At 54.2% G+C, this 20,873-nt stretch overlaps 1 protein-coding gene across 4 annotated transcripts in view; it reads left to right on the top strand.

Moving 5' to 3' along the window:
* Nucleotides 1-20,873, top strand: part of JAKMIP1 (janus kinase and microtubule interacting protein 1) — a 64,524-nt gene that overhangs the window by 19,964 nt on the left and 23,687 nt on the right. For 2 of the 4 annotated variants that reach the window (XM_021677605.1, XM_021677604.1), the window contains exons 5-12: nt 608-754; nt 1,588-1,728; nt 3,442-3,501; nt 12,814-12,942; nt 14,165-14,293; nt 15,675-15,758; nt 18,706-18,768; nt 20,459-20,557. In XM_021677605.1, coding sequence (XP_021533280.1) covers nt 608-754; nt 1,588-1,728; nt 3,442-3,501; nt 12,814-12,942; nt 14,165-14,293; nt 15,675-15,758; nt 18,706-18,768; nt 20,459-20,557 — 852 coding nt within the window. Of the gene's footprint in view, nt 1-607; nt 755-1,587; nt 1,729-3,441; nt 3,502-12,813; nt 12,943-14,164; nt 14,294-15,674; nt 15,759-18,705; nt 18,769-20,458; nt 20,672-20,873 lie in introns of those variants that run through there. The other 2 variants (XM_021677607.1, XM_021677606.1) reach the window with 2 other exon arrangements.

The raw sequence follows: 20,873 nt of genomic DNA, 5'->3' as shown, positions 1-20,873 counted from the left end.
CCCAGCCCAGCCCCACGAGGGGCTCCCCCAATGCCGATCAGACAAGAGAGACTGGAAGGATACCCTGCCGGTTGTCAAGACTCGGGGGGCGCCTCCAGGGCTAATGCCCACCCTACTTATCTTTGTATCCCCAGCACGGAGTCTGGCAATGAGTGGTGCCCAGGCCTTCCCTGTTGCCCGAAGAAGGCAGAGCTTTCTGCTAGGTCTGCACTTTGGGGGAGAATGGTGGCCAAGAGCGGCTAGGTCACTGGATTGACTTTTATGCCTGTGACTCCTGACCCCTGGGGGTTATGCCCAGAGGTGGAGGAAGTGCAGACTAGTGGACAGGGGGCCCTGAGGCAGGTCTGTGAGCCTCCCTGTTGGGCTGCAGCCTCCTTCTCTTGCCTTAACCAGGGCCCTCTGAGCCTCACATAGGACATTGTGTTTGGAAGCCAGGTGTCTGTGGGATCTTTTTGGAGGTTTGTGCCATTCAGGAAATGTGGTCCTAACAGTGGCAGCTCCAGTCCCAAGGAAGGCCCAGGCTGGATCTCTGCCGGCCTCCATGGTGTGACGTCAGCAGTTCACTGGGTGTTAAAGCCACCGGCCTTCTGTGTCTTTCTGATCGTAGCTGAAACGTTCCCGGGAGACCGAGGTCCAACTGAAGCCCCTTGTGGAGAAGAACAAGCGAATGAACAAGAAGAATGAGGATTTGCTGCAGAGCATCCAGAGGATGGAGGAGAAAATCAAGAGCCTCACAAGGGAAAATGTGGAAATGGTGAGTCATTGGCTACCTGGGACCACCAGCCCCGAGTTTTGCTCTCCGTCTGGGATTCTCCAGCCCTGACCCTCACAGTCCATGTTCTCCCCGCGGCCCCTGCCTCCCCCAGGAAGCTCATGAGGGTCTCAGTCCGCGCCCATCCCCCCTGCTCCCACTTCTCTGGGCCCTCAGTGCCCCGCAGCTGGGCCAGGCTTGTGTTCTGTTGCCTGCCACCCCCGTGGCCTTAGATGCACCCCTCATTCCCTCTGCCCCTCAGTGCCTTCATCCAGAAAGTGGGGATGGCAATACCAGCATCGAGGGTTGTCTGGAGGATGGAGTGGTGGCAGGGCAAGGCCTCCCAGCGTACCTGGTTCTAGTGCACGCTTACTAGGTGAAAAGCTGTGGCCATTTCTGCTCCAAGGGCTTTCTCTGCATAAGGAATTTGCATTCTCTCCGACAAGAGTGGCTCGTCTTTGTGGTCAGGGCGGTTCTGGTCTGTGATGGTCTGTGCAAGAGTCTGAGGTTCATTGTCCAAGGTAGGGTGAGTCACCCCATTTACAGCAACGAGACTGAGGCTCTGTGGGGTGCAAGGCTCTCGTCCCGGTGTCCCCAGCAGGCCCAGGAGTGAGGGTGTGTGATCACCGGTGGCGGGCTTGCCTCCCCAGCTTCCTCGTCCAGCTTCCAGGGCCCGGTTTGGGTGACCACCTCCCACCCCCGTGCCTGCCCAGCCCTTTCTCTCAGCAGTGGACCCTGCTGGCCGGGCCCCATGCTGGCTTCTGGTCTGTATCTGTCGCTTCCTCCAGCCTGGGGACCGGCTGGCCATCATCCTTCCTCTCTCCCTCTGGCTGCAGAAAGAAAAGCTGTCTGCCCAGGCGTCTCTGAAGCGACACACTTCCTTGAATGACCTCAGCCTGACCAGGGACGAGCAGGAGATCGAGTTCCTGCGGCTGCAGGTGCTGGAGCAGCAGCATGTCATCGACGACCTCTCACTGGTATGTCTGTGCTTGGTGTGGAGCCAAGGGACACGATGTCAGGAATGGCGTGGAGGCTCCAGGGCGCAGCTGCTAAAGCGGGCGGGGCCTCACGGAGCTCATCCCGGCCACCTCCCTGCTTTATTCGGCCTGAAAGCAGCCTCGGACTTTGTATAAACTGGGAGCCGTTTCCATGGCTACTCTTTTTCTCAAATCTTCTCCCTGATGTGCTGTCGTTAAGAGGAAGCATCAGTTTTGAGAATGAGTCTTCTGGCCTCTACAGAGTGGGCACGATTTGTCCCTGAGAAGTCTTTTTTTTTTTTTTTTTTCTTTTAGCTCAGTTGTCGCAGACCATGAACTTGAAAGCCTGAACCTTATAATCAGACTAGAATTTGAAGGGCTTACTAAGACTCTGTGTGTGTAAGATTAAGGGGAGAGGAGTATGTCTTAGTAGGTAGAGTGTTATATCCAGAGAATTCTCCAGCTGACTGTGAAAGGAGCTTAGGCATCATAAGGGAGCATTTGTATTAAGCTTCAGTTGGATCTTAGAAGCAAAGCGTGTTCTTATTGCCCAAGAGGGAATGTGGCAGTTCCATTCATGGGTCTTCAAAGTGTAGACAAACCAGTGATGAAAATTCTAGAAGAAGCTTTGACCATAATTGTCCAGGTCACATTGCTGGCTTATCTTCCTCTCTCTTTAACTCCTTCTCTCCTTCCTTCCACCCACTAACCCATTCTATCCCTCTGGCCTTCTTCTCATCCATCCATACTCCCATTTCCCATCCTCCTTCCATCTCTTCTTCTTTCCATCCATCCACCTGCCTTCCCATCCTCCCCTCCTTCTTCCCTCTTTTCTTCCTTCCATCCATCCATCCATCCATCTATCCACCTTCCCACCCTCCCCTCCTTTCTTCCATCCCTCTTCCTTCCATCTGCCCACCCATCCTCTCATCTCTCTTCATTACACAGACTTGATACAGCATAAGATAAACACACCTTCAATAAAATGATGATACAGTTGAAAAAGGAATAATAAACCAGAGACTAGAGGAAATGCAGATAGTCACATCCACTGAGATGAGGAGGGACAAGTAGGTGGACCATAGGGGCTGGAACCAAGCACCAGATTTGTCTCTGGGTTTCTTGGCAGCCAAGGGGGAAAGCAGGGCTTGGTTAGGAGGGAGAGATGTCCTGGTTTTGCCTGGGATAGAAGGCTGCACACCTTCTACTGCTCTGCAGACACTATTCTTCCTGACGGCGGCCACCAGGTGGTCACAGCCTCCACACTGCATTTTGGGTTCTAGCCCCGTAGAGCAAAGGAAGAACCTGAAGTCAGAGGAATAAAGTGCATCACCTGGTCTGGAGGAGGTCCCTGGGGATTTGGTCCCAGCTCAGTCTGAACTCAGCCACAAGCTATTTCATCCTGGGCTGCAGACCTCACTAGTCCACACTGCCCAGGGCTTTACAGCTTCCAGCCCCCAAAGCACACAGGCTGGGGCTTTCAGGATTGGCATATTTGGGGATTTTTCTCAAGACAGTCCCAGTCTTGTTAAGGACTTGAGTAAACCGGGTGGCCCCATAGTTTGCAGTTCTGGGAAGCGGCCATCACGCTGGTGCTCAGAACTTGGACTGACCCACGCCCAGTGCGGACAGGCAGGCACGGGGTGAGGGCCGGTGGGTTGGCTGGTGTGATGTGAGCTGGCTGCAAATGCCAACAGGTGTGTCTCCTTCTAGGAGAGGGAACGGCTCCTGCGCTCCAAAAGACATCGCGGGAAAAGTCTGAAGCCCCCCAAGGTAAGCCCGCAGTGGTGCATCTGTCCCGCTTTGTGGCCCTGCCCAGGCTGCAGGGCGGATGGTCCAGGAGCAGGGAAATGTGAGCAATCCATAGGGGGTCCTTGAGGCAGAGACACTCACGTCTCCGCATGTCTGATGGGGAGAAAGCCGTTACAGCGTCTCTCAAAGCATCATCAATTATGGCCATGGGCCAGCGATTGTAATTTATTCATGGAAAACTTACCAATGGATTCTGTATGTGGGCCTCAGGGGCTGCTCACCCAAAATTAAAAGCATAAATAGTTAGACCTTTTGAAGGATTTAAAGGGCGCTCAGGCTTGGTTTATAACATCTTATATCCTGTTCTGACAAAGTCAGGAGCTTTGGGATTTTTCTGGAATAACGCAGAACCGTTCTCTTTGGAAAATGTGGTCTTATAAAGACAGTGCCCAAATGTCCTGGCAGAGAGAGCACTGCTGGCCGAGAACATTCAGACGCCACAGGGACTGGGCTGGAATGAAAAGAGTAAATTGGGGCAGGTGTAAAAAAAAAAAAAAAAAAAAAGACTTGGTTTGCATTTAAACCTGTGAACATTTTTTTCACTGCCACGAAGACGTGGGTCTGCTCTCCCTTCTGTTGAACTGGATGTCCCTCCTGGTTTGTCTTTGGATAGAGATAGGGTCCTGAAACATTTCTCTTCTCTCAAGGAAACAGCGGTGCTGATGTGCTACGCATAGCCACCAGTGTTGAGGCTTTCATATCGGAGTGGCAGTAGGGAGTGCTGGGGCCTGCGGTGAACCAAGCCCCCAGCAGCAGGTGTCACACATTCCAGGGGTTTGAGGGAAGTGGGGACCCTTCTGCATTAGTTTCCTGGGGTGGCTGTAACAAAGTACCCCATCCCGGCAGGGGGAGGGGGCGGCGAGAACAATGCAAACATATTGTCTCATAGTTTTGGAGTCTGGAGGTCCAAGGTCAAGGTGTCGGCAGGGTTGAGCCCCCTCTGAGACCCATAGGGGAATCCTTCCTGGGCTCTTTTAGCTTCTGGTGATTTCCCGGCACTCTAACATTCCTGGTCTTGCAGCTGCATGACCCCACCCTCTGCTCTTGCAGTCAGAGGCCGTCCTCCCTGTGCGTCCGTCCCATGGCTGTCTTCTTATAAGGACACCAGTTGTATGGGATCAGGGGCCCGCCCTGCTCTGCTATGACCTCATGTTAATGGAGTACTGGGGATAGGGCTTCAACATGTCTTTCTTGGGGGGACCCAATTCACCCTAAAGCACCTTACTTTATATAAAATCTGAGGATTTTATTTATTTATTTATTTATTTATAAAGATTTTATTTATTTATTTGAGACAGAGAGAATGAGAGACAGAGAGCATGAGAGGGAGGAGGGTCAGAGGGAGAAGCAGACTCCCTGCCGAGCAGAGAGCCCGATGCGGGACTCGATCCCGGGACTCCAGGATCATGACCTGAGCCGAAGGCAGTCGCTTAACCAACTGAGCCACCCAGGCGCCCCAAAATCTGAGGATTTTAAATGTTGGCAAAATCTGTGGTCCAAATAAAATCTATCTGTGGGCCGAACTTGGCCACTTGGCTAAGTGATGGTGCATACACCGCCCCATTTCATCCTCTCGGCAACCCCGTGAGGTCGGCGTTGTTTTTCCCATTTGACGGCTACGGGAAGCATGCGGGTACACAACATAGAAATAGCTCAAAGAGACAAAGTGGATTGACAAGGCAGGGGTTCAAACTCAAGTCTGGGCTCCAAAGGCCAAGCTTGCACCACCAAGTCAAGGTGGACGAAGGGCATTTTAAGGCAACCCCCCCCAACACCCCCCCCCAAGCCTTCGTTCTCTCCCCTCTTTTTCTTAATAACGTAACTATAACTGTAGAATCCACTTTGCTTTCTGGTGTTTTTTTTTTTTCCCCCTTAACATTGTACTACGAAGCATGTATCCATGTTATGATTCTGTCATCATAAATAGAAAATTTTATGGCTACATAATCTGTTGAGTAGATGGGCCATAAATGTGTTCACCATTCCGGGCCGGGCACGTTAGCTTTCAGCTCCTGGCAGCTCTCAGTGCTGTTGCAGTGAGTGAGTGAGTGTGTTTATGCCTACGTAGACAGCTTGTTCTGGGCCAGGTCTCCTCTTGTCCCTGAGTGCTGCCCGTTCCATGAAGTGACTGGACATTCTGCTTCTGCAAATGCCACCGCAGTGGCCTCCCTTTGTCCAGGAAGCTGTGTCCAGGGTCTGGACTGTCCCCATGGGTAGATTCCCAGAAGGTGGGCTATGGATCACAGGGTGTGAAGGCTTTGCTGGAGAACGCGGGACCCCCTGTGCTGTATGGAAGAGACGCATCATTTTGCATGGCTGCCATTAATGTGCATGAAGGCCATGGGCATCACGGGGCATGTTGAAAAAGCAACAGTCGAAAGGCCTCTGGCTTGACTGAGGAACCGGACGTACTGCGACATTATACACCCATGAAGCTTCCAAGGAGGGTTTTCGGGAGACCCACTGTTGAGCCCTGACTCCGTTTTTCAAGCCTATATCAAAATTCGCAGAGTAAGGAAGGATTCTGTTTTCCCTTTTCCCAATTTCTGAATGTGCTCGTGGGATGAGAACTTTACAAAGGCCTAGAACGGACTTGGGGTTTGCTGGGCTTGCATGGACACAGGTGAGGAGAGTGGTGGCTGTGTCCCGCTCACCACGCCCCGCTCACTGTCTCAGCACAGAGTAGGTGTCCCTGTGTAGCTGTTGATTGAATAAGCAAATTGCTTTTACAGGTAAAGTGCATTGGCATGACACCGGACCATCTCAAAGGATGGGGATGTTCGGTCACTAATTGAAATAGTTCAATGACATTAGAAGGCGGAGTTTGGGAGTCTCCGTGGGAATTTTTCTGAGCTGGTTCAGGATCGTTTCCACTTATTGTTTCTATGACCCACAGCCTCTTTTCTTTTTCTCAAGATTCAGGGTAGAGCAGTTTCCCCCACATGCTCGTACTTTCTCCTGGCACTATCCGGGGCCAGATGGGGACCTGAGCAGGTTTTGAACCCCCCAGGGTTATCTCTTGGGCCTGGGTGGCTTCCCTCTCTTCCCTTCCAGAGGCTGCCAGGATTCAGTAGTTTCTTTCTCCCCTTCAATGACTCCCTCGAGCTCTGTCCGTTGAGCATCCGTGGGCTTTACCACACTTTGCCCGGGCCTCTGTTTGGCCCAATTTTTTGTGCCAGAATTTTCTGGAAGTCCCTGGACTCTGCATTTCCCCTGGAGGGGCTTCTCCAGCTCCACGCCCACACCCCAATCTGCTACATTTGCAGGGATGGCAGGGCCGTGATGTCCTCATCCCAGGGAGACCGTCACACCCTGAGGGCCGCTGACCCTGTCTCACTGTGCTCCCGGGGACAGGACTGGTGCAGGCGTCTCTGCCCCAGCACGCTGCTCGTTCAGCCCTCCACAGGGAGTAGCAGGAGAACCCCGAGTGGTTCCCCAGGCCCCGTGTGGGGAGGGTGGGCTCGCTCTGCAGAAGGACCAGGATCACGGATGAACCTAAACAGAGCCTCTGCCTTGGGGTGGGTGGCGGGTTTGCTTTCGGAAAACTTGCCGTCCGGCAACATGGAGTCGTGTCTCAGTAGAGAGCCGAGTGCATGAGCACGGCTAAAGTCATCACGGTTGGCTCACGCGCCTTGGTTAAAGTGGGGCTGGGATCTGGGGAGAGGCTGAGACCCTGTAGCCTGGCAGCCACGTGAGAGTCAGGTCTGGCTCCAGGCCATGTGGCATTGACCTCGGGGAGCCTGTTTCCTGGCTCTCACCATGATTGTCCCATCCAGGAGACCAAACAGAGCATCTGGCTCTGTGTCTGGCATGTAGTCAGGGATCCATAAATTATGATTTTTCCTTCTCCCTTCTCCTTACATCAGTAGCTTTCCTTTGGCGGGTCTGTTGAATGCAGATTCCCAGGCCCTGCTCTTCATTTCCCTGGTTCTCATTCGTGTCACCTTTTTCAAAAGAGAGGCCGTCACAGGTAACAGCGAGGTGAGCTCTCGATGCCCTTTAGACAGTAGCTAGCCATCATTTGTGAGAGGCCGGGAAGATCGCTGAGAAACATCAGAGCGCCATGGGAAGAACCGCCCTTCCCGGGGCCCAAGTCAGCGCCGGGGGCCCCTCGTCCCTGAATGGCCCCTGGGGCTGCTGTCACCAGGAAGCAGCTGATGCCTGGGCGGATCCCTTCTGGCAGGTCACTCATGGTCCTCCTGCACCCTGCAGGGGCTCCTGCATCCATTCTCATCAGACGCTTGGGGCCTATCCAACTTGACCTTGTGTCCCCCAAGGCCAAGCCTGCAGCTCTGTGGTGGCAGTTGCTTTGGAACAGAAGACAGAGCACACCACCTTCCGTGGCTGGGGCTCCTGGGCATTTGTCATCATGTGCCACGCTTTCCATTTCTAAGTGGCTAAAGGAATCTTATTTTCCCTGTAGGGTTGTTTCCACTCGACTTCGTTCCTGGGCTGTCCTTCCCCACAGCTCTGTCACCAGCCAGCCTCTGAGCAAACTCAGCTTGCAGATATCATAATTTCTGGGATTATCTCCCCCTCTCCCATTAGCCAAGATTCTCTTTACTGTGAGTGTCAAAAACTAAAAGTCATTTAAGAAAGGAAAGGAATTTATATAGCTGAGAAGTCCAGAGATAGCTGGTTGCAGGCACAGCTGGATCCAGATGCTTACACAATATTGCCCGGAACCTGTCTCTCTCCCTTTCTACTCTGCTTTCCCCATGGGCTGGCCTCTTTCTCAGGCAGGCTCTCCCCATGTGGTGCCCCGATTGGCTTCAGCAGCTGTAAGCTGGCGTTACTCCTGCCTAGCAACTTCTGTGGCGGGAGGGCATCTCTCCTCAGTGGCTCCAGCAAAAGTCCCAGGGCTGGTGCTCCTTGGCTCAGGTTGGTTACAGGCTCATTCCTGAGCTAGTCCCAACTCCGCCTGGGTGGAGGGGGGGAGCTTATTTGGAAACATGAGTGAAAGGCTATGATGTGGTTACATAGCTCATATCATGGATACTTTGGGAGGAGCAGAGTATCAAGCATTATTACAATTGAAATATACAGGGTGCCTGGGTGGCTCAGTTGGTTAAGCGACTGCCTTCGGCTCAGGTCATGATCCTGGAGTCCCGGGATCGAGTCCCGCATCGGGCTCCCTGCTCGGCAGGGAGTCTGCTTCTCCCTCTGACCCTCCTCCCTCTCATGCTCTCTGTCTCTCATTCTCTCTCTCTCAAATAAATAAAAACAAAATCTTTAAAAAAAAAAAACAATTGAAATATACATGTGAACCTGATTGTCTATATTTTTCTTTTTGTGATGGTCCTTTGCCTTTTAATATGGCATGAATATCTTTCCAAGTATAGCAGTTTCCTTTTTAATGGTATTATTGATCTATTTTTTCCAATGTGCGGGATCTTACTTTTACTGTTCTGCTGAGAGAAGCTTCTCCAAGAAATGCAGGCTCCCGTGGGCGCCCTAGGTGTGGATCCTGGTTTGCTCAGTCTGTATAAATAAAATAGGACTGCTGAGAAGCCCATGAGTTTAGCTAGTCCAGGTTGCGTGTGGGGTGCTCGGGGGACAGACAGAGAACTTGCCCAAGCGCAGGAGGCTCTGGGCCTGAAGAAAGCTCTCCCCGCGTCACCGTTGCTAGCGCTGTTCCCAGGGGCCTTGCGCTTGCCCAGGGACCCAGGGCCTGTGGCAGGGCAATGCCAGGAGGGCGGCCCCCAGAGAATGCACCAGCGTGGAAGCTGTCCTGGGTGCCGACGGTGCCAGCCCAGATCTTGGAAACCGGCTGCTCTCAGCCCCCGGATCTGCCCTGGAGCTGGCCGCCGGAGGCTGATCACAGAGCTGCAGGCACGGGAGTCGGCAGGAAGCCTCAGACACAGTGGGCTGGGCGTGGTGGAGGGGAGGAGAATGTTCCAGGGGAGAAGCGGTGCTTCCCCCTAGCGCTGGAGAGGCCTGGGAGCAGGTGCCAGAGAGGCTGCTCTGGGCTCACCGGGCGCACGCGGGCTAGTGGGCTCTGCCTCTGAGCCCCGCGATGGAGTACATCCTCTTTGTGCTGTACTTCTCCTTCTTTCTCTGTCTCTGTGCCCTGGTGTGTCTGTACTTTTCCGGCTGCCAGGAGATGACCTATAAGCATGAAGGTAAGCTGCCGGCTCTGGGCGACTGTTGGCTGTTCTGAGAAAGGACACGGCCCTGGGCTGGGGAGCCCCTGCCCACACAGGCGGCTGTTGAAAGGGACGCGGGCAGGCAGGAGCGACGGAGCTCGGAGGCTGCAGTCCGGGGAGGGTGATTTATTTTGGAGGTACCTCTCTTCCCCTCGGGGCCTTTCCATCTGCTGAGAAGGAGCACCTCTGTCCGTTCCAGGAGTAAACGGAACAGACACATTTGTTTTTCATTTTTGCCCCAGAGGCATCTTAAACATTTGGATTGGTTTATAAAAAGGAGTGGGCAAGGCAGGACTCTGGGGGTAAAGAAGATGGAAATCTGGAGGAGCAAGCCCCCAGAAGGTGTGTGGCCAGGAGCCGAGGCTTTTCCTGGGAAATAAATGCCCAGGGAATCTGAGAAAGGTGGACAACTCTGGGAACCGGACAGTTGCCCCGGTGCTTGACTCTTTCTTAAAGAGCCGAGCGTTCGAGGAAGCAGTGTTTTCTAGGTGATTCTGTCCTTCCGCGGAGGCAGGTGCTATTTGACATTGATTTTGAAAATGCGGCATCAGGGGGAGGTGGCAATGGCCTCAAAGAAGACAGCCCCAGAGTTTCACGTTAAGTGTGAGAATGTCTTTTTCTATCTTGCTTTTATTAACAAAGGCATACATCTCTGTGGTGTATTTCGGCTTCCCATATAATGAGAAAACTAACCCTTCGAGGAAACAAACTAACCCAACCCATGTGTTGTACAAGGTTGGGGGGGTTCTTAGGCCACTCGTTGCCTCAGGGGGAGTTGTGGGTGCTGGGGGTCTGCGGATTCACCTCCTGTTGGGAGAGAGACATAATGTGAGTGTCCTTTTGTGCTTGATGCCCCGTCAGAGCTGTGTCCCACCTCCCACACTGCAGCATGCTGCCCTGGAGTCTTGGTCTCTGGGGCCACATTGGACTTCAGGGGGCTCCACTTGGGTCTGGGGATAGGCTGTCGACAAAGGCTGCCAGCCAGCACCGCCCCAAACAGTCCTGTCCCCGAGGCCTCGCAGTTAGCAGTGTTTACAAGAAATAAGGTGGGTGAATGGCTGCCCAGAAAAATGAGGAGCCTGGAGCTCAGGGAGGTGAGGTGTGTGTGTGTGCAGAGGAGCTTTGAGTGCGGTATAGCTGTCGCTCCTGAAGGTGCCATCGTCATCAGGATGTCACTGCCGCTCACTGCTCCCCAGAAATCATCTGGAGAGTTTTTGATACCTGAATTCAAGTGAGGTCTCTCCTCTGGAGAGGAGATGGGAGTATATATGACTGTCCCCAGCTTCTACTTGGAGAGAAGGAATCATTTGAAATTGACAGAGCCTAATAGGTCCCCATGGTTCTTTTTTTTTTTTTTTTAAGATTTTATTTATTTATTTGACAGAGAGAGAGAGAGCGAGAGCAGGAACACAAGCAGGAGGAGTGGGAGAGGGAGAAGCAGGCTTCCCGCCAAGCAGGGAGCCTGACGCGGGGCTCGATCCCAGGACCCCAGGATCATGACCTGAGCCGAAGGCAGACGCTTAACAACTGAGCCACCCAGGCGCCCCGGTCCCCACAGTTCTACCTGCTAAACTCACCTGGGGTGTGAGCAGGTGCCTGCCCAGCTGGTGCTGGCTGTGTGAACGAGGGCAAGGGCTCTCCGTGCAAGCCAAAAATTCTTTGTGGGCAAACAAGTTAGTTTAGCTTTGAGTTCATTAACAAAGACACGTTCACAAATATGCATTTGAGAACCGGTATTTATTGAGTGTGCCAGGCTCTGGGCCACAGTGGGGAATACAAAAGCCCAAATCTCACCCCTCATGAGCGAACCCCTGTCCTCCTGGGTGCCTCCAGCAAAACCTCTCCAGAAACTCCAGCTCTACAGGAGAACAGAGTAATCACTCTGTCTCCCTCTCCCTTCCTGATGGCTGAATTCTTTCTTAATTATGTTATTAATTATGGTTGCAGCCACATTTCTTTTACATTTGGGCGCCTGAGAGTGCAGACATAGGCCAGCTTCAACAAGCACAGTGGTGGGGGGTGCCCTCAATGTGCAGGACGAGCGCTGATCCCTCTGTGGGACGAGGAGTGGGGAGGGGGTTCTGGGAGGAGCCAAGTTCTGGATGAACCAGTGGGAGCCTGGGGCCTGACTCTGGAGTTAGTTATGGTTCTTTCCTCATGGTCATGAAAAGCATTCATCTATTGTAAACAGAAATAAAAATCTTTCTCGGGGGCTATTTTGGAGGGAAAAAGGGCCAATGTTCCTAAAACAAGGGAAATTGATCTGGTGATTGTCAGTTAATGTCTGCAGTCCCCAGGGGACCGAAGCTCCTTGTGGGGGAGAGCATGGCTGGTTTTAATCATGTTGTGTTCCTCAGGCCTCATCCAGTGTCTGACCCATAGAAAGTGCTCAGTCGAGTGTTTGCTGAATGAATGCAGGAACGTATGCGTGAATCGCTCAGTGAAGCCCCATATAGCATGGTATTTGGGGTGGGAGAAGTGCTAGATAGGCTAACCAGGGAGCCAGCACACCGAGTGTTAACATTGCCTCTGAGTGATTGGTGCACGAGGGTCCCTACACTGTTCCTTCTAATTTTATGAGTGTTCCAAGTTTTCTGTAATAAAAAGTTAAACAAAAATTGCCTTTTAGTGCAGGTCCAGTTGAGGACCTGGACCACACGCTCACCCAGCCAGTCAGAGCCTGGGGTCCATCTGTGGACCCTCTGCCCCTTTAGCCTTTCCCTGTGTCTGGCGCGTAGCATGAGACATCTCATGTGGCCCGGCTGCCCCTCCTTAGTAGGACACACACGCTGCCCATCGAGGGTCCACATGCCAGGCACAGCACACGCATAACCTTGCTCTTGGGTGAGGTGGGGGGGTTCCATGTCTGTCTGATGGAAAAGGAAGCTTGTGCTCAGAGGGGCTAAGTGGCTGCAGAAGGAGCCAGGGTCAGGCCAGTGTGCTCTGACCTCCTCTCCCACCCAGTCCATCAGGAACCCCACCAACCGCCTCTTGGGATGCCTTTGGGGCTCAGATGTGTGTAGTCACCCCTGTGCCCCGGAGGGTGATGGGCTGGGGTGTGCAGGAGGGGAACTCAGCAATTTTGAGTCCGTTCCTGATGTCATGCACATTGACTTAACATTTCTAGAAGCATGTTGTGGAGACATTTTTTGGATTTGATGAGGAGTCCGTGGACTCGGAGACATTGTCAGAAACATCCTGCAACACAGACAGGACGGACAGGGCCCCAGCCACGCCGGAGGAAGACTTGGACGATGTAAGCAACCCCACATCTGAGGCGCTGCGGGGGCGCCTCCAGCACCTGACAGCCGCCCGCCGCTCCCCCACCTAAAGCTCTAAGCCTGGAGGGCCTGCATCATCACAACCCGTAGCCCCGAGGGCAGGTCGCCCTGCACTGGGCGGGGCTCCAGAATGCAAGGGGGGCTGCTGGCAGCATGTGGCGGTCCTTTTCTTTCCCTAGTGCTGATCTCACAAAGGAAATCTGTTGTCGCCTTGCTGTTATCTTTGCAATTAAACTTGCTGCGTGGTGGGCTGTCCCTGGTCCCCCTGTGCGTGTGCACAGGGACATGTGCACGCACACAGGAGCACACACGCATGCATACATGCACACACACACGTGCACACACAGGTGCACGCACACACAGGCACACCACCTAGTGGAAATAGCATGAACTGCTTTTTCATTAAGAAGATGACGTCACACAGGAGAGTAACCACAGGGTGCTGGCAAGCGCAGAGGGCGGTAAAAACCACAGGAAGCCCTCTCCTGCCGTCACCACCCTGACATTTCCCAATCATCGCGCACATCCAGGTTCATGACCGCGGCACTGAGTGAGCTGGGCTCACGAAGGTGCAAAGGGCAGCGTGGTCCTTGCCCCCCCCCACGCACCCCCCAGCTGAATTCTCTTAGGAAACCCAAGTAAAATGTGGTCGTACCAGACACATGTGACCCCCAGGATGTAACAGGCAGCTCTGGGCACCAAACACCGTGTTCCACATCCCCATCTCTCGTGAGAGCGGGGGATGTCTCACGCAGACGCATTTGATGTGACAGGTCCCGCATAACGGGTGGTTCCCACTTTCCATGACTACAAACGATGCGCCAGTGCCCGTCCAGTACTGTACCTCTGCTTCCTAGGGGGTTGTCTCCTTCGGAGAAATTCCCAGAGTGAGAAGTGCTGGTGGGAGGGGCTGGCTCTGGGGCGCTCTTGCCCTTTCTCCCTTGCCCGCGACTCAAGGATCCCCCCGGGGTTCCATGAGTTCCCGGGAAGGGTGCCCTTGATTGGGATAGCATCTCCCCGCCCCCGCAGCCTGTCACTCCAGGGCCCCGGTGACATCCTGGCAGTGACCAGTTCCCTAAGTAATTACTGGCCACGGCTGTGAGGGCTGGATGTGTGCTTCTGTCTCAGTGGACCCCGGCACTCGGAGCCACACCAAGTCACGTGCTTCCTTATGTCTTTCTTCTCCATGATGCTAAGACAACCACCAGGGAGGAGGCCGACCTGAGGTTCTGCCAGCTGACCAGGGAATACCAGGCCCTGCAGCGGGCCTACGCCCTGCTTCAGGAGCAGGTCGGGGGGACGCTGGATGCCGAGAGAGAGGCCCGGGTGAGTGTTGCAGGCCCAGGGGCCACAAGGTGGACTGCCAGGGTCTCCACGCCTTGCCTGTGACACTTGGAGGGGATTCTGAGAGGTGTTGGGGGGCACCTAACAAAGCCTTGGCAGACCCCACAGGTGCTATCTCGCCATCCTCAGAGTGACGGCAGGACTTGCTGGAAGAAACGATACTGTTGTCTAGCACACATCATGTGTGCCGTCTGTTTGTAGGAGTGCATTCAGACTTTAGGACCCAGTGACAAAATCACAGATGTGGTGGCCTTGTAGACTTCACCCTCCTCCCCCTCCCAGGCTGTGAACACCCCACAGAGCCCATGCAGGGATTGTTGGGGGGGTGCTCCCTCAAGGCACTCTGGTCCCTGCCGGCCTCCCAGGTCTGGTCCCTGCCGGCCTCCCAGGCCCCCTCTATGGGCCATTGTGCTGGGCTGAGCTCTGCCTTCCAGTAACTTCCACTCACTGGCCCTTATCCCATCTCCGGGAGTCACATAGAGCAGCAGGTGCCTGCCCTTCCTTCTGAAAGGGAGGGGACACACAGAGAGCACACCACAGGGGCCAGCATGTTCCAGCACGTTCCCGATCTCATTCCTGCAACAGCCCCATGAGGTCGGAGGTGGCGGATGAGGCTGTGGGGAGGGAAGCTTTTTGTGCCACAATAAAGGGTTCAGCCTATAACCTATATAGGTCAGAGGAAGTAAAGGGCTGGGCATGGTTTGGGCTGAATCGTGTAGTTTTTATTAAAAGTTTCCTCTAATTGCCAACATTTAAGCATCAGGAGATTTCACATAGAAATCCAGGTTCCTGACCTCTCTCGGCAGCTCAAAACACGCTCAGCCTGGCAGCGGCTGGCTTCCCGTTCCACGTGGTAGCAGCTTTGGCTGCAGCCAGGTGGTGATTTCCCCTGAGATGGGCTGTGTGCCACAGTCCTCCCCGCCCCCTCACACCCCGCACGCAGTCGGCTTCCCTGACTCACACACCTGCCTGGTCCTTGAGGTATTTTGGCTTTCAGCCCTTACTGCAGGCAATCAAGGGCCCACGGAACATGCCTGGTAGTGTTGGTAAAGGCAGCCACTAAACTAATCAGAAAGCCGGGATGGGGAACCCTGACACGCCTGGCTTCTGGCTCACTCACGTCCTCGAGGACGCCGACCCTGCTCCAGGCTTGCGTGTCATTACCTATAACATTGAGGGGGTTAGAGCCACCAACGTCTCGAGACCCTTCCATTCTTAAAAACCGTATACGTGCAGCTGGGTAGGCCACCTTGGAACCCGTGCATGGACGTGCTTCCAAGGCCTGGATTACAGCACGGTCCTTGCTGCTCCTCTGTCACCCATTCCCGGTGACCTGCTCACTTTTTGATCCTTTTCGTTCCAGACTCGGGAACAGCTCCAAGCTGACCTGCTGAGGTGTCAGGCCAAAATTGAAGACTTGGAGAAGTTACTGGTTGAGAAGGGACAGGTGAGCAGGAGTGATCGTGGGGTTTTTGCACGTCTGTCCCCTCGTGGTGTCGCTGTGGCCTTGGTGCCGAGGGGGTCCCCCCTCTATGGGTCTGAGTTGCTTGCTCCAGAGACATTAGAGAAAAAAACACCCAGGCCGAACCCAGGCGAGAATGTCCTAGCTGAGGTGCCTATTTGCAGGGTTTTAAAAAACCAAAACATGTTATGAAATTCTAACTTGGCTTTTTCATTGTTGGCCAAGTGGGTGAAAGCAGGAGACAATTCAGAAAGCAAAGTGGTGACCAGAATCCTTTTTGACTTGAATCTGAAGGAAAGCTGCATTCATTTATCGGGGTTTAGTTGTGAAAATGAACTGGCCCCTCAGCCCGTGCCTCAGGATTCCACGCTGTGTGTGACTCTGTCCCGGGAAATCCCAGCCCTTGAGTTTCTCAGAGTCGAGTCGCCTCCATGCACACATTCTCTGAGCGTGACAAGGCCGGGCTGATGGCAGGACACAGTAGGGAGGCAAAGCCCAGGCCCAGACCCGTGCCCTGGGTTGGGGGAGACCATGGAGGGGGCTCTGGGTGGTGGTCCAGCCTCTCAGAGGGAAACATCCAAAGGCAGCGCCCACCTGGAGTCAGTGCAGGTCAGCTGTTCTCTCTGTGATAGGAGGTAGCTGGAACTTCTCAGCGGCTTAGCACAGTGAGGGTTATTTCCTGCTCAGTACACTGTCTGTCCCTCCTGGAGGCAGGGGTCGCCCACTCTGGGGGTCACTCAGGGATCCTGTGCCGGAGGCACCGCCATCTGGGAACCGCCCCATCCACGGCGCGCCCTCCTCCGCAGAGGGCAGGAGAAGGCGGGTTTGCTGCCTCCGCGCCTTTCTCCCAAACGGTCACGGGGCCCCCCCTCACACCTCACGGTGAGGGTGCCGAGGGCCGTGTGGGGGTGGGTGGAGTCAGGTGGCACCACGGTCCCGGTGCACAGGCAGGCCGTGGGGGCTGAGGTGGGCTGGTGAGGGTTTCCCGAGGTCCTTGGCTGGCACGCGGGGCCTGGGGCTGGGTGTTCAGGGAAGGTGGTGTCCGGGGTTCTGAACAGGTGGCTTAGAATGAACTCAGCCTCGTGCCCAGTTAGTGGCACGAGGGCTCGGGTGGTGGTGACCAGGATGCTCTGGGCACGGACGGAGCCGGCGAGTGGCCAGCCCCCGTGTACTGCTTCTGTAACCGTGGTCCAGAACGCCCCACAGAGGCAGGGGAGGGGTGAAGGGCAAACACACTGGGACTGGCTTGCCTGACGTGTTATGTGACCCGCGCAACTGACGTTGTCTCTTTTCCTCATCTTTAAAACGGGGTAGTAATCGTACTTCACACACTGGGGAGGCAGAATGGGGAGAAGGAAGCAGCCGGGGAAGAGTCCAGGTGGGAGAGAAGGCTGTTCTCAAACTCCTGTTCTACCTGCCAGTGACCTCGGCCCCTCTTGCAGGCTGAGCTCACGTGTCGCCTGACTGTCGTCTTCTACTACGTTCCGTCCCCACCCGAGAGTGCTCGCCCTATGTTTGCGGGCCGGATCTGCCCTTAGCACCTGCTGAATGGAAGGGCCAGTTTGGGACAAAACAAACGGCCATTTGTTGAGGGAGCAGCCACCAGAGCCCTTACCCTACACCAAGTTTTGTGCTTGGTGTGCAGGGATAATGTGTCTTTGCTATCACTGTGTAACAAACCACCCCAAAACTTAGTTGTTTAAAACAACAAAAATTGTATTTGCTCACAGTCCTGTAGGTCAGCAGTTTGGGCTAGACCCAGCTGTGTGGTTCTTCTGCTGGTCTCACCTGGGGTCATTCTCGAGGCTGCTTTGCCGACACATCAGCTGGGGCTAGGTGGCCTGAAATGGCCTCTCTCTCCTGTCTGGGCATGGGCACCTGCTGTTGGCCAGGTCTCTCCTTGTGGCCTCTTACTCTCAAGGAAGCTAACCTGGCTTCTTTGCCTGGCAGTCTGGGGACAGAAAGAAAGGGGAGGCCTCAATGCATAAGTATGTTCCAAGCCTCTGCTTGAGTCCTATTTGCGAATATCCCAGGAGCCAACGCATGCTCCAGCACGCCCCACTTCAGGGTTGGAGAAGTAGCCATCACGTCTCATTGGGAGGAGCTGCAAAGTCACATTGCAAAGGGTCATGTGCATGCAGATGGGCGGGACGGCTGCAGGCAGTCTGCTCCAGGCAAAAAGATGAGTGGAACATGGCTCTGTCCTCACGGGGACTGACAGCCTCGTGGGGCCTACACTTGTCAACCCAGGGACAACACAGGGTGATAAATGTTGGTAGAAGGAAGCCCAGGAGGCCACCAGAGCTGAGAAAAAGGAAGAAGGAAGTTCTTTCACCTATTCCTTTATCCATGTATCCATCCTCCAGTATTTATTGAGCACCAGCTGTGTACCAGACCCTGTGCTAGGTGCTGGGGATGCCATGGTGGAAACAGAGGCCTGGTGCCCTGTGCTCACAGGACTTCCCTGGATGGGACCTGACCAGGCAAAGAAACGCCGTTAGGGCATCATGGGCAGTGGGGCCAGAAGGCACAGAAGCACGTCCCTGTGATGATGCCAGGTCCGTGGGTGAGGGGCAGACCCTTGGGGTGTGGCCTGGGTCCCAGCCCACGGGCCGAGGTGAGCAAGCCTGAGTGGGTCTGCAGGGCCGATTCGGTCCCTCTGCAGCTGCTTTCCCATCCAGGACACCCACAGCGTGAACTCTGTGTGCTTTCAGGGGGCGTGAGGCATGGGGAAGGGACACCCCACAAACCTGCCGGCTCTCTTTTTCGGGTGTAGCAGTTTAGAGGGACCGTGATGTCTTTCCAGCTGCTGTCCCTTTCTCTGACCTTTCCATACAGAGTTTTCTATTGCCTTTTGGTCACCGACACCACTTTGCTCTTTAGCTGCCTGTTTGCTTCAAGGAGTGTGAACATATTTAGTGCTTTTTCTTAGGATTCCAAGTGGGTTGAAGAGAAGCAGCTGCTCATCAGAACAAACCAAGACTTGCTGGAAAAGGTAGGTGGGCATCAATCCCCTCACTGCCCCCTCAGAGAATCACCGAGCCCGGACAGTCAGGGCCCTCAGAGGCCCACAGAGGTGCCCCCGTGGCAGCCCTCCGGCTCCTGACCGGCTCTCAGAGGAGGGACCTGTCCCTTACCTTGAGTCAGAGCCCAATTCCTGGGGCTTCCCAGCCGTTGACCCTGGTTCTCTCCTCTGGGACGAGGCCCGCAGAACTGGTTTAGATCACCCTGCAGACACAGTGAGGGTCGCTATTCCTCCTTCCATTCTCCCACCTCTGCCATTGTTTTGGGGTTCCAGAGCCCTTCCCCTCCCACCAGTGGGCACTGAAGGTGCCAGTTGATGGGCAGGCCTTCAAGCCATCATGGTTCAGTTGCTGAACTGGAGGCCATGGCGCCGACAAAGCTGAGCCTGTCTTCCTTCTGTGGTCATGGAACTTTCTAGACCTTTCTCGAGATAGCATGGGGAGTAGATTTAATGCTTTGGGACAAGACTTTAATTTTTTTCTTATTTGTGCACAATTCAGAGTTGTTTTGTTTTAGTAAATTTACCGAGTTGTGCAGCCGTCACCACAATGCAGTTTTAGAACATTTTTAGCCTCCCATAAAGGTCCCTTGTACCCATTCGTAGTCCCTCCTTATTTCCCACCCCTCAGCCCCCGGCAACTGGCAGTGTACTTTCTGTTCAGACCTTCCATACTAGCAGAACCAGACAGACCTAGGTTAGGCCTTAGTCTTTGAGCATCCTAGAATGCCTGCCCTGGATGAGCCCAGCCTTGCCCTCTTGGGAGGGGGCTTGGTCCAGCCCCAGCTCTTCACTGGCCAGCTGTGTGGCCGCTCACTTCCCTGTGTTTCTCTGTAGCATTTGGAGCACTGGGACAAGACCTGTCACTGCCCTCCAGGTCAAGTCCGTGCGTTGGGAGAGATTCCGTGTCCTTGGTCCTGCTCACTAAATTTAAGGAGCCATGGAGAAAACACACTGTTTCCAAATGTCCCCTGGGGCGCAGCACCCCATCAGTGGAGAACCCCCTCTGGTTCTCCAGGCAGGAGGAGGGAGAGGCCTTTGCCTGTGGCTGTGACTCATGGAAGCCCTCGATAAGGAGTTGTGCCTTCTCTCAGTCAGTCCTGGCTGCTGCCAGACGAGGACGGGCAGCTTTATGCTCCTTGGACAGAAACTGAGCCACGGAGCCATTAGGGTGCTTTTCCAGGGTCTCCCGGTGGGTGTCAGACCAAGCAGCCCACCTTCGCAGATAGACCTGTGCCTACACGAGAGCTGCTTGTGCTAAGCCTTCTCCTGAGCCCTCTGGTTGGGTGACAGCAGTGTATGCTTTTCTGCTGCGGTTTGTCCCACTCTGTCTGGGGGCGGGGTTATCACCCTGGCGGCTGGGGGTTGCGGGGGGAAGACAGCATGCAAAAAGAATACACACAGACTTTGGGATCAGAAGCGCCCATGCTGCACTCCTGCCTCCCTCACATTTGACCTCAGGAAGGGACTTAGTGGCTCTCTGCCTCAGTTTCCCCATCATTCATTTATTCAGCAAGTCTGTGGAGAAGCCCATCTTCCGGGCCAGGCCTGGGGCCAGAGGGATGGAGCAGGCACCCCCCGCCGCCATCTGCACTAAGCAGGCCACGTTTCCGTGGAGACGGCGGTCCTCCTGCCCACTAACCCACAGGTGCGTCTGCTCTAGATTTACAGACTGGAAATGGAAGAGAGCCAGCTGAAGAATGAAATGCAAGATGCGAAGGACCAGAACGAGCTGCTAGAGTTCCGAGTGCTGGAGCTCGAAGTAAGAGACTCTATCTGTTGTGCGCTCTCAAACGGAGCAGACCTTCTCTTTGAGCCCAAACTGAAATTCATGTAAAAGCTCCCAGATGTCCTCCAGCATGTGTAAAGGGACGTGGTAGAGTTGTTTTCTTTTCTTTTCTTTTTCTTTTTCTTTTCTTTTTTTTAAATCTGTATGTTCAGAATAATTTCACTGCCTTAATATGTTCTGGAGAGAATGCTCACCGAAGTCTTTGGACATGTACCAGAGCTAATCTATTTATTGCCTACGGCTTGTTTTGCACTTAATAAAATAATTTGTTTTTGCAATATTTTGCCTT

This window comes from Neomonachus schauinslandi, chromosome 2 (genome assembly GCF_002201575.2).
Source record: "Neomonachus schauinslandi chromosome 2, ASM220157v2, whole genome shotgun sequence".
NCBI lineage: Eukaryota > Metazoa > Chordata > Mammalia > Carnivora > Phocidae > Neomonachus > Neomonachus schauinslandi.
Note: the sequence above shows the minus strand (reverse complement) of the source record. Positions and strands in the feature narration are given on the sequence as shown.